Here is a 13,696-nt window from a genome sequence, read left to right on the forward strand (position 1 = left end):
AGGGGAGGAGGAGGTGCATAGGTGCATATTATGCTGAGAAACACATCATAACAACGGAATCTGATTGGTGTATGTTCTGAATAGACCATTCAGATTGGTTCTCGTGCTGCTTTAATACATCTAAACGCTTTTTGATTGGTGCCCTTGACTCATGACTGGATTCAAAATGGCATTATTAGTTCTGACGTCTGCATAGATTGGAGTTCTGACTGCATCTGGTTATCAACCGAGGTAACAGGAGAGATACACAGATGGCAGCCCTAAGCCCAAAGGCCCTGCGACACCCCCAGTACAGGGCCCTGCCCATAAGGCCATGCCAGACAGCACATTAACGGCACAAGGAAACCTTCAGTACTCGAGGCAAGGCCAGTGGCTGCCCATTGGTCAGATAAGAGCTCTAGTGGCTGCCCATTGGTCAGATAAGAGCTCTTCCTCTTCCTTGTTCTGATAGCCTTAACACAAAGCACTCATAACCATAGTCAAGCACTGCAAATGAAACACACTCAACAGATTAGAACATAAAAATAAGTAGCACAACTTCGCTTTTAGAGACACAGCAAAATAACTTCCTCTGAAATAGGTTAGCTGTTAACGCATATGTAAATGTAAACTAAAGCTGTAACTGTATGGCACTTCATTAAATATGCGGGAAGAGAGCAGGCTATCTCTGACAAAGAGAACAAAAAAAAAAAAAAAAACATAGTAAAAGAAGCACTGTGAAGCTGCTGTGCAAGACTGTCAGCCAATCACAGCCAGCCGGGGGTCAGCAGGGTGGGGCAAATCAGGTAAACAGGGCAGAGCTAGTCAGGTGAACCAATCAGAGAAAGGACTGTTGATACAGAGGAACCAATCAGGTAGAAAGCTCAGGTAAGCAAGGCGGAGCCAGGAGAGTGAACCAATTAGACGCAGGTTGGTGAGAACGGGGGAGCAAGCCAGGGTTCAGTACGTTTTTACGTTCTGGAACGTTCAATTGAACGGAAACGGTGCTGTACTGAATGACCAGTTGAAAAGCGGGGAGGGGTTGGGTTGTGGGTTGGGGAATGCTGTCAGCATGGCCACTGCCCTTTAAATATGTCACTCATTGCTTCAAGCCATACCCCGCCATACTCACCAAACGGGAGGAAATGTACCTCAAAGTCTGTTCAAGAACGTACAAGAATGTTTGTTCAGTACAAACCGTTCCGCAACGTAGCAAATGTTCAAGCGAACTGAACGCACCTAATGTAAACAGGGCAGAGCCAGTCGTTAGATCTTAGCCAGGTGGGTGAGGGGGTGCAGCTAGTCTTATTAGAGCAGGCGGCGCTCTGTAGGGCCAGCAGGTGACAGACAGGTGAGCTGAGCAGCTTGACAACTGTGCCAGAGTGGCTGTGTGAGCAGAACCACAGAGCTGAGACCAGAGCTCAGATGCCTGTCTGAGTGGGACCCAGTCTGTCCAACCCAGTCTAACTTCACAGACAACACCTATGTGTCTGTAGGAAGACTCCTCCTCCCCAGAGTCAATCTCAAAGAGCTGGCCAGTGTCTCCAATGTCTGTAGAGTGCTGCATCTGCCCCTCTTCACATGATGGCTCCTCAATCATCTGTAAAAACACACACAATAGTACAATCAGCACTACAGTCGTTCCTGTCCGCTTACAGTGATTGTCGACTGAACATTAAACAGTAACTCACAGTGTTTATTCTACATCTATAAATGTATCCCAGTTGGAAGATTCCTGCAAACAGGAAGGAATAAGCATCTTCCAACTGGGATTTCTGGAAAACCTGGGGATTTTCTGAAGTTACCGGAATTTTGAAACCCTAAAGAGGACTCTCCAAATAAAGTTGGATTGAATCTAGAAGTGGGTTGTACCTCAACTGTCAGTCTCCTCGTCTGGCCCTCCCACCTGCTTCATCCCTCCTCCTCCTCCTCCTCTTTATCCTCATCCTCAGTAAAAAATAAAAATAAAGGCCCCATTTTGAAGTGTGGATTGTGTGGTGGTAACAAAAGGTTGGTAGGTAGTCAATGTATTTCAGCATCATGGCATGGCTGTGCTCCTCCAATAGTAACTGAATCATCGAGAAACGAAATGGAGGGAGGGAGGGGGACAGGAAGGGAGGGAGGGAGGGGAGGGGGGACAGGAAGGAAGGGAGGGAGGGGGGGGACAGGAAGGAAGGGAGGGAGGGGGGGACAGGAAGGGAGGGAGGGAGGGAGGGAGGGAGGGAGGGAGGGGGGGGGACAGGAAGGAAGGGAGGGGGGGGACAGGAAGTGAGGGAGGGAGGGGGGGGACAGGAAGTGAGGGAGGGAGGGGGGGCAGGGAGGGGGGGGCAGGAAGTGAGGGAAGGAGGGGGGGACAGGGAGGGGGGGGACAGGAAGGAAGGAAGGAAGGAAGGAAGGAAGGAAGGAAGGAAGGAAGGAAGGAAGGAAGGAAGGAAGGAAGGAAGGAAGGAAGGAAGGAAGGAAGGAAGGAAGGAAGGAAGGGAGGGAGGGAGGGAGGGAGGGAGGGAGGGAGGGAGGGAGGGAGGGAGGGGGAGAGAGAGAGAGAGGGTGAGGGAGGGAGAGAGAGAGGGAAAGAGAGAGAGAGTTAAATCTCAGTCAGCAACAAAAAAAAATACCACAGCACACTCCTAACACAGAGAGAGAACAGAACAGAACAAAAGGAAGAGGAAGAGAAAGAGAAAAGGCAGGAAGTTGTTTCAAAACGTCTCACCCCTCAGAACAAAATCAGAGCTTTGGTTGTCATGGACACGATTACGCCCAAATGCCCTCCTCGTCATCCTATCGGTGACAGTGTTATAGGCCGGCAGAAAAGGTCAGCAGGAAGTGAAGAGAGTAGAAAGGAGTTAGTATTAGTCAAAGGTATGTAAGGGATAATCAACGAGGGGCTATGTGTTCTATAGAAAATAATGAACGACGTGGAAGGTGTGTTCCACGACACACTGGCTACAGCTTTGTAGTGACCCCTTACAATTTTTTTTTGCAGTTTTTAAACTGCAGTAAAAGTGCAGTAACTGTAGTCGACTGTGGTATTTCGGACGCAGTAATTGCAGAATAATTGCAGTGTACTGCAGTTGAACAGCAGTTATAATGCACTGTAACTGCAGTTACACTGCAAAATTACTGCAGTAAAAAAAACTGTTATTTTGGACGCAGTATTTGCAGCATACTGCAGTTATACTGCACTCTGACTGCAATCTTTTGTCAACAATGCCATGGTATAATATCTGACAGCATGTCATGAGTAGGGAAATATGCAGTAGAGAAATGATTGAAAGCAGTAGATTAAGAGTCAGGATAGTGGTATACCGTATATAGGATTATAAAGGATTAATATGGAGGATAGCAAAAGTATATTGGATAGCATATTGCATAAAGGATGAAAGAAATAGTCATGTTGACATCATGTAAGTCTGCTTGTTGCTTATCAATCCAATCTGCATTGCATAGGTTAATTAAAGAGCCACTTTGTGATATTTACAGCCTGTATTGGTTGAAAAGGTTGAGAGTGTTCAGTTTGGTCAAGGCATGACTGCAGAGCAAAGCTGAGAATAGAAATTGGGTCTCTTTTCATCTCACATCAGGAATGGCACCCTATTCCCTATAGTGTACTACTTTTGACCAGGGCTCAGAGGGCTCTGATCAAAAGTACTTCACTATACTGTATAGGCTGCCATTTGAGACACAGCCTTAGAGTTCATCTAAACATAGATTTAGACCCACAATGCAACACTCTAGCCATTAGACCACCACACCACAGAGAGGATAGGAAACTGAGAGGGACAGATTGCTTTTTGTCTAATAGTGTCTGCAAAAACATCTGTTATTGTAAAAACAAAATGGACCTACATATTTTCCATAATTGTAGCCTCTCAAAGTGCTCTCTTTAGAGTTGGCAATGAAATTCATGATGAGTAAGATAATATGGTTTTGGATAAGTACAGTAAGTGCACCACTTTAGTAGCTACAATGAATAAAATAATATCAGTCAGTGTTCTGGGCCTTTAGTCATAAAACGTCTCAGAGTAGTGCTGATCTAGAGACAGTTTGACCTTTTAGATCATAAAGAATATGATTATATGGAAAGGGGGCCACCTGATCCTAGGTAAGCACTGCTACTCTGAAACGCTTTTAAAAATCCAGTCCCTGATTGTAAACACAAGATAGCGAGACATCTGACCTGGTCAGGGGAGGGGCGATGGCCGGCATGGGTGGGTCCTCTGGCAGGCCCTGGTCCTCCGCGGTGGTGTGGGGGCGGGTGGCGGGGGTGCCCGCCGTGCTGTTGCGGGGTGTGGGGAGGGTGGTGGGGGTGCTGTTGGGGATGTGGGTGCTGGGGATGGGGGGCTTGCTGAGGGGGGCCATGGGGGTGCTGCTGGGGGTGCTGCTGGGGGTGCTGTTGGGGGTGCTGTTGGGGGTGCTGTTGGGGGTGGGGGTGCTGCTGCTGTGGCGGAGGCCCATGGGGGTGCTGTCCTGGGTGGGGGTGTTGTTGCTGTGGATGCTGGGGCCGTGGTTGGTGTTGTTGATGCTGGGGCAGGGGATGTTGGGGGTGTCCCTGTGGGTGCTGCTGTGGATGAGGGGGGTACTGCTGTTGAGGCTGCTGGGGGTGTGGGTGTTGTTGGGGTGGGGGCTGGGGGTGCTGGGGGTGTGGGGCATGGGGGTACGGGGGCTGTTGCTGCTGCTGGGGGTGTGGAGGGTGCTGATACTGGGGCTGGGGGAGCTGAACCTGGGGGCCCGGGTGGGGTTGCTGTGGTTGGGTGTGGTGGGGAGGATGGGGGTGGTAGTGGTCGTCTTCATAGTTGTCTGCAATCAGCTTCATCCTGCTCTGTGTCTGTTGAACAAAACACAAACATGTCAGTGCTACAATTTAACACGAGAGACCCAAACACTGAGTTAGTTATTATGAGTACCTAATGGCAAGGAATTGATTGAGTTAGAAGCGAGAGAGTAGCAACTGAGTAGCTGAAATAAGCTTATAACGGACCACTGTTGCTATCGTGAGCAAGTCCTTCCTGCAAAATATACTTTTTGGATCTCCTGTATACATTTACATTTCAGTCATTTAGCAGACGCTCTTATCCAGAGCGACTTACAGTTAGTGAGTGCATACATTATTTATTTATATTTTTCATACTGGCCCCCCGTGGGAATCGAACCCACAACCCTGGCGTTGCAAACACCATGCTCTACCAACTGAGCTACATCCCTGCCGGCCATTCCCTCCCCTACCCTGGACGACGCTGGGCCAATTGACTGAATTGAAATGGAATTGACACCAACCCTGAGTAAAGGTTGAATACAATGTCCACCCGGGGAACAGTCCTTACCTGCTGTTTGAGCTGGTGCATCAATCTGTCCTTCTCCCTCTTCAGAGCCAAAACCTCTTCCTGGGTCTTCTTCTTCCCAGAGGCAGACAGCTCTAGCAGAGCGATGTTAGCGTCCTTCTCACTGATCGCTGCCAGCAGGGCCTGTTGCCTATGGAGAGAGACAGAGAGAGAGAGAGAGAGAGAGAGAGAGAGAGGGAGAGAGAGAGAGAGAGAGAGGATACCATTCAGCACAGCTGAGACAAAACATGCATCTTTCCCACATCCGAAGATTGATCTTGAGATGGCTTTTGAGCATTCACAAGGCCAAGCAAGTCCTGTTTTATATCCTTGTCCTACATGAATTATTTGACCGCAGCCCTTCTTGAAAACCTTAAATGAATATGAAGAACATGAATATGTTTCATTGCTCTGCTAATGTACAGTATGATGTCCCGTGACTTACTTCATCTCCAGGATCTCCTCTAGCTGTTTCCTGCGCTCCTGCCTCATGTTTGTCAGGTGACCGTCCCTCTCCTGCAGGGACTGCTGGGTAGAAGAGAGGCGCTGCTTGGTGGCGTCCAGCTCCTGTCTGGTCCTCTCCAGGGTGTTCATCATCTCCTCCAGCTGACACACAAAAAGAGGAAGTGATTACTCACACTTTCTCTCTCTCTCTCTCTCCTCTCTCTATATCCCCCTCACTTTCTCTCGCTCTCCTATATGCACTACCCTGTTAAACTACGATGAGAAATCTTTCTCTTTCTGTCTCAGACACACACACTATATATATATATATATATATATAACATACCTTTACATGCTGGGCTGGGTCCATGGTGTTGTCCTTTCGAGGATCCCCCATTATCTGACCAGGCTTCTTGTCCCCCTGGGGGCCCAGTTTGAGGTTGGGGCCCCCCTTTTTAGTAACCTGCTCCTTGGCCTGCCTGGATGGAGAACCACAGAGGAGGTCAGAGTTCAACCCTCTACAGTCCTACTACTCATCTTCGTACCTCACCACTATCAGGACTACCGGTACCAATCGTTCCTGATTATGTCTCTTTGGGTTGGGGATTTGTTTTGTATGTTGTTTTTTTTTACTTTTACCCCTTTTTCTCCCCAATTGGTAGTTACACTCTTGTCCCATCGCTGCAACTCCCCTATGGACTCGGGAGAGGCGACGGTTGAGAGCAATGCGTCCTCCGAAACACGACCCTGCCAAGCCGCACTGCTTCTTGACACACTGCTCGCTTAACCGGGAAGCCAGCCGCACCAATGTGTCGGAGGAAACACCGTCCAGCTGGCGACCGGGGTCAGCTTGCAGGCGCCCGGCCCGCCACAAGGAGTCGCTAGAGTGTGATGGGACAAGGAAATCCCGATCACGGGATCGAACCCGGGTCTGTAGTGACGCCACTGCGCCACTCGGGAGGCCCGGGGAAACAACTTTTGAGGCATTACTAATGCTTTGTCTACTGCACGTTGTCTGTAAATACAGTATAACACATGATCAAGACACACAGAACTCCAACCCCTAACACACATATAAGTGAGTGATACAAGGCGACTGTGAGACTCATTAGAAACACATAGAGATGGACACAACATACCACAGGTTAGACATACAGGTACTGTAAATTACACTGACATTTTGATATAAAATCAATGAAAAACATTCAGGAGACATACAGGAAAGATAATACACAATACATATATGAGACACAAATGAGACATAGACAAGTCCATGTTAATATGTTTAGACTCACAGGTTTAGGCAGAAAGAGTTAGAATGGGAGGGGGGTAGTTGCACCTCTCAGGTGTAGGGTGTTGTTGGGGGGGGGGCATGCCAAAAGGGGTTCGTACTTACCTGGGAGCTAGGCTGCAGGCGGAGGAGAGGAAGAAGAGGAGGAGGAGGAAGAGGAGGAAGGAGGGATGGCAGCGCACACAGGAGACAGGAGGAAAAGAGGAGAAGAGTAAAAGAAACCATAGAAACGTTAGAATCATAACAGAAGAGAAGAACGACAACAGAGGACCTCAGAACCAGAAGAGGTTGGAGTGTATTCAGAGACAGACAGGGAGAGATCATCATCATCAGAAGCACCAATGAGAGTCAGTCACTGAAGGACACAGCAGCCTGACAGACAAAGCTAATGCAGGATGCACAGGATACACCTTCTCCTCTGACAGCCAGGTTAGAACCCTGCCTGTGTATTAGCTGCTGGCTGCACAGTCTGTGAGTGCGAGCCGGGCATGCAGTCAGTCAGGACACCAGCCGGGCTAGAGCGAGGGGGATCGAGCGGGGGTAGGCTAGGAGGAGGGAGGGGGACAAGAGAGCTAGTATAGCTAGACAGGAAGGCAGAGAGGAGCCCAAGTGGGCAAGGCAGCAAGGGAACCAGTCAAGGGAGCCATGGCAGACAGCCAGACAGAGGGGACCAACCAACTAACTGACACCCCTGGGGACCAAACCAGATTCTGGGGGGTTGAGTAGAGGACATCCAGACCCTACCTACTAAAGCAGCTCACTCACTGAGCAGAGCACAGTTGACCTGGAGCACAGCAGCTCTAGTCATGCAGGCCAGGCTACTAGGCTGAGAGCTAGCCTTTACATCTGGCACAGCAAGCTGGGCAGGGGAGAGGGCAGGGAGACCAAGGGAGAGCAGGGGAGAGGTCAGTGTAGAGAGGATGGGTTTCACTGTGAATAGTAGGGTGGAGGTATTAGAGCAAAAAGGGTCAGGGTGGTTGTGGGGGGGGGGGGGCAGGCGGGCAGATGGGGAGTTGGAATGAGCAGGGGAAGCGGCGTGCTCACGGCAGGAGAAGGACTCAGCTCTAAAGACCTTCCTACTGTACAGAAGCTACACCAAACAGCCAACACACAAAAGGAAACAGAAAAAGGTGTGTGTGTGTGTGTGTGTCTGGTTATGGTATATGTGTAAGGTACATGTACAATATGTGCATTTGCTACAGTACAGATCCAATAATGGCATTCTGTTGTAATGAGAGAGCTCATGTTAAAGGATGGGAACAGGGTACGTATAATTGAAAAGGAATATGAATGTTAAATATGTCAAAACTGACATATATGAGACATACACTACCGTTCAAAAGTTTGGGGTCACTTAGACATTTCCTTGTTTTCCATGAAAACATACATGAAATGAGTTTGAATAGGAAATATAGCAAAATACATAGGAAATGTAGTCATTGACAAGGTTAGAAATAATGATTTTTAATAGAAATAATAATTGTGTCCTTCAACATTTGCAGCAATTACAGCCTTGCAGACCTTTGGCATTCTAGTTGTCAATTTGTTGAGGTAATCTGAAGAGATTTCACCCCATGCTTCCTGAAGCACCTCCCACAAGTTGGATTGGCTTGATGGGCACTTCTTACGTACCATACGGTCAAGCTGCTCCCACAACAGCTCAATAGGGTTGAGATCTGGTGACTGTGTTGGCCACTCCATTATAGACAGAATACCAGCTGACTGCTTCTTCCCTAAATAGTTATTTCATAGTTTGGAGCTGTGCTTTGGGTCATTGTCCTGTTGTAGGAGGAAATTGGCTCCAATCAAGCGCCATCCACAGGGTATGGCATGGCGTTGCAAAATGGAGTGATAGCCTTCCTTCTTCAAGATCCCTTTTACCCTGTACAAATCTCCCACTTTACCACCACCAAAGCACCCCCAGACCATCACATTGCCTCCACCATGCTTGACAGATGGCATCAAGCACTCCTCCAGCATCTTTTCATTTGGTCTGCGTCTCACAAATGTTCTTCAGATTTCGATTCGTCTGTCCATAACACTTTTTTCCAATCTTCCTATGTCCAGTGTCTGTGTTCTTTTGCCCATCTTAATCTTTTGTTTTTATTGGCCAGTCTGAGATATGGCTTTTTCTTTGCAACTCTGCCTAGAAGGTCAGCATCCCGTAGTCACCTCTTCACTGTTGACATTGAGACTGGTGTTTTGCGGGTACTATTTAATGAAGCTGCCAGTTGAGGACCTGTGAGGCGTCTGTTTCTCAAACTAGACACTCTAATGTATTTGTCCTCTTGCTCAGTTGTGCATCGGGGCCTCCCACTCCTCTTTCTATTCTGGTTAGAGACAGTTTGCGCTGTTATGTGAAGGGAGTAGTACACAGCGTTGTACGAGATCTTCAGTTTCTTGGAAATGTCTCACATGGAATAGCCTTCATTTCTCAGAACAAGAATAGACTGACGAGTTTCAGAAGAAAGTAATTTGTTTCTGGCCATTTTGAGTCTGTAATTGAACCCACAATTGCTGATGCTCCAGATACGCAACTAGTCTCAAGAAGGCCAGTTTTATTGCTTCTTCAATCAACACAACAGTTTTCAGCTGTGCTAACATAATTGCAAAAGGGTTTTCTAATTATCAATTAGCCTTTTAAAATGATACACTTGCCAATGGAACACAGGACTGATGGTTGTCGATAATTGGCCTCTGTACACCTATGTAGATATTCCATTAAAAATCAGCAGTTTCCAGCTACAATAGCCATTTACAACATTAACAATGTCTACACTGTATTTCTGATCATTTTGATGTTATTTTAATGGACAAAAAAATTGCTTTTCTTTCGAAAACAAGGACATTTCTAAGCGACCCCAAACTTTTGAACGGTAGTGTATATGAGAAATATATGATGTCATTGTGGCTTGTATATGTACAATTGTATTTGTTTAATGTGTTTTTAAATATATGGACAAGTTCAGTATTAATACAATATACTGTATGTTTATGTTAATTCATACATGCTGCTGCAGATGATTGATTAGTTTGTGATATAGTTAGTTTAGTCATATACAGTGCCTTCAGAAAGTATTCACACCCCGTTACTTTTTCAAATTGTGTTGTGTTACAGCCTGAATTTAAAATGGATTCAATTTAGTTTTTTTGTCACTGGCCTACACACAATACCCCATAATGTCAAAGTGGAATTATGCTTTTCAAAATGTTGACAAATTAATTAACCCCTTTGTTATGGCATGCCTAAATAAGTTCAGGAGTAAAAATGTGCTTAACAAGTCACATAATAAGTTGCATGGACTCACTCTGTGTGCAATAATAGTGTTTAACATGATTTTTGAATGACTAACTAATCTCTGGACCCCATACAATTATCTGTAAGGTCCCTCAGTCGAGCAGTGAATTTCAAACACAGATTCAACCACAAAGAACAGGGAGGTTTTCCAATCACCTAAAAGTAGACATTGAATATCCCTTTGAGCATGGTGAAGTTATTAATGACACTTTGGATGGTGTATTAATACACCCAGTCACTACAAAGAAACAGGCGTCCTTCCTAACTCAGTTGCTGGACAGGAAGGGGGAGGGAAAGAAAGAAAAATATTCCAAAACATTCATCCTATTTGCAACAAGGCCCTAAAGTAATACCGCAAAAAATGTGGCAAAGCAATTAACTTTTTGTCCTGAATACAAAGTGTTATGTTTGGGGCAAATCCAACACAACACATTACGGAGTACCAGTCTCCATATTTCCAAGTATAGTGGTGGCTGCATCATGTTATGGGTATGTTTGTAATCGTTAAGGACTGGGAAGTTTTTCATAATAAAAAAGAAACGGAATGGAGCTAAGCATAGGCAAAATCCTAGAGGAAAACCTGGTTCAGTCTGCTTTCCACCAGACACTGGGAGATGAATTCACCTTTCAGCAGGCCAATAACCTAAAACACAAGGCCACATCTCCACTGGAGTTGCTTACAAAGAAGACATTGAATGGCCTTCGTTACAGTTTTGACTTAAATCTGCTTGAAAATCTATTGCAAGACCTGAAAATGGTTGTCTAGCAATGATCAACAACCAATTTGACAGAGCTTGAAGAAATGTGAGAAGAATAATGGGGAAATGTTGCACAATCCAGCTGTAACACAACACAATTTGGTATAAGTCAAGGGGTATGAATACTTTCTGGAGGCACTGTATAACATTCATCTTTTTCAATTTCCCATTCTCACCTTAGTTACTGAATCATAAAGGGTGTGCAGACACGGATGGAGAAGCAGGCTGAGGACATGCACACAATGATACAAACACATGCACATACAACATAACACACACACACACACACACACATTCACACACACATTCACACACACAGATGCAGACTTTTGCAAAACTTCTGCCAAGAAATTTGCACAACAGATCCAGTGATCTTTACATAATATGGATGAGCTGATGGGCTTCCAAATCAAACCAAAGAAATGAACAGATGAGAGCAGTAGAGAGCCCATAGCGTTGCTTTAAAGATCTGTGGATCTCTCAGTCGTACAGACTGACAGCAGGCAGACCCAGACAGACAGACATACGGACAGGTGAGACCAGATGCAGGTGCAGTCGCAGTCGCAGACGTAAACCACGAGGGCAGCCGAGCTGAAGTGCCAGGGGCAGAGCACTCACTTTCCCAGGAAATCCCACACCATTCCCCCTATCTGCTGGGGGGCAGCAGCAGGGGCAGCGGAGGACACAGGGGGGAGTGGGTCAGGGGGGGCTCTGCCACCGGGACCGTGGCGAGGGACAGGGCCGAGGCCGGGGCGAGGGACAGGGGCAGAGTGAGGGGGGCTGGGCCAGCGGTAGAAGGAGGAGGATAAGAAGGGTAAAGTGTTGGGTAGATACAGAGAGAGAGAGAGGAAAGAGGGAGAGAAAGTGGTAAGAAGAGGAAGAAAGAAAGAAAGAGAAAGAAAGAAAGAGAAAGGTGGAGGAAAAGTTTAAAGGAGAGGAGGTGGATGGCCAGGAGTGAAGGGCAGCAGGAAAGAAGACATGGAGACACGGAGGGGGAGAGGAAAAAAGGAGTGGTTGGCGTGAACAAGGAAAATGAAAAGGGGGTAAAGAAGAACAAAAACACAGTTAATTAACCCAACAGTCACATCATGAGTATGGCACACGGAATATAATGGCACCGTATCACTGCCAGGGGGTGCTCATGAGACAAGAATTTACAGTTTGACCCACCTTGAATGTCAGGACAGACCCTTTTCTGCAGTATTTTACATGACCACTTGGGATCTCACTAAAATGGCCAATCCAAAGTCTAAAGATGAAATGTTTGGTTCATTAATGCTCTACGAACTATAAGTAGGAAGCAGGTTGCCACCATTGGCTAGTACAGGACCCAGGCGGGGCAAAACATAGAAGGGCATGGATGGCACCAGAGCAGACTCACAGAATGACGTAACACCCATATACCATCAACACCAACAATAACAACAACAGGATGAGAGACTACATCAACTACACAAGAGCACATGCACATACATAACAAACATATCAAGGAGAATACCTTTCCAGCTCGGCGATCTTCTTGTCCTTGTCGTTCTTCTCAGTCTCCACCTCTCGGAGGATGGTTAGTAGCCTCTCCACCTCAGCCTGGGCCTTGCCAGACTCCTCCTTGTAGTAGGACACCTCCTTCTCCAGGAGCTTGACCCGCTGCTCCCGCTCCCGGTCCACATAATCTGGGTTCCCCCTGGAGCCCAGCCCCACCTGCTGCTGCTGCTGGACCTCATGGACCTCATGGGCCTTCTGCATGGTCATAGACGTGGGGAAACAGACCCACACACACACACACGGACGCAAGTGTGAACACACACACACACACGGACGCAAGTATGAACACACACACACAGAGGGGAGAGAACACAGAACAGACAAGCTCCACAGTTAGTCAGTGTCTTAAATGAACAACTCTTGTCTCCTCTCCTCACTTCTCTTCTCTCTGTCTCTCTCTCGCTCTCTCTCTCTCTCTCTATCTCTCTCTCCTTCCTCTCTCTCTCTCTCTCTCTCTCTCTCTCTCTATCTCTCTCTCTCTCTCTCTCTCTCTCTCTCTATATCTGTACTGTTTGAATAAAGCATAGTGAACAGGGGGCATCATAACTGCTACTGGCTCATTAGCTCTGACTGAGACTGTTATTTAGTTCCATTAAACAGTCCCGTGAGACTACTGTACCAGCGTGATCGGAACTGAAGGCTGCTTATGCCTGTTACAATATGCTAATGATACCAGGAAATACAAGCGATATGTCATTAGTGTCATTAGTTTACCTGAGTACCTCCTTACAGACTCGCTGACCTCATGACAATAACTTTTTAGGAGCCAAAGCAGACTGCTTCCCAGACACAGATTAAGGCTAGTCCTGGACAAAAGAGCACGTTCAATGGAGATTCAACATTTGGCGTGAATTCCTTTTAGTCCAGAAGTCAGCTTAATCTGGGTTGGGGAAACAGTCCCTGTGTGTACAGGTAGGACCAGGGCCTGTATCCACAAAGCATCGCAGAGCAGGAGTGCTGATCTAGGATCCTGACCTGTCTACACAATCTTATGATCTCAAAGATTAAACTGATCGTAGATCAGCACTCCTACTCTGAGATGCTTTGGGAATTTAGGCCCTGGTTA

The 13,696-nt window shown here is 46.9% G+C and overlaps 1 protein-coding gene across 1 annotated transcript in view; it reads right to left on the reverse strand.

Moving 5' to 3' along the window:
- Window positions 1-2,730: 2,730 nt before the first annotated feature.
- Window positions 2,731-13,696, reverse strand: part of LOC311138862 (ERC protein 2-like) — a gene marked incomplete at both ends in the record, with an annotated part of 76,150 nt that continues 65,184 nt past the window's right edge. The window contains 7 exons of the mRNA XM_084173657.1: window positions 2,731-2,757; window positions 4,157-4,804; window positions 5,301-5,448; window positions 5,743-5,903; window positions 6,088-6,220; window positions 11,707-11,868; window positions 12,587-12,795. Of these exons, the coding sequence (XP_084029783.1) occupies window positions 2,731-2,757; window positions 4,157-4,804; window positions 5,301-5,448; window positions 5,743-5,903; window positions 6,088-6,220; window positions 11,707-11,868; window positions 12,587-12,795 (1,488 nt within the window). The remainder of the gene's footprint in view (window positions 2,758-4,156; window positions 4,805-5,300; window positions 5,449-5,742; window positions 5,904-6,087; window positions 6,221-11,706; window positions 11,869-12,586; window positions 12,796-13,696) is intronic.

This window comes from Coregonus lavaretus, assembly GCF_964263955.1.
Source record: "Coregonus lavaretus genome assembly, chromosome: 12".
Taxonomy (NCBI): Eukaryota; Metazoa; Chordata; class Actinopteri; order Salmoniformes; family Salmonidae; genus Coregonus; species Coregonus lavaretus.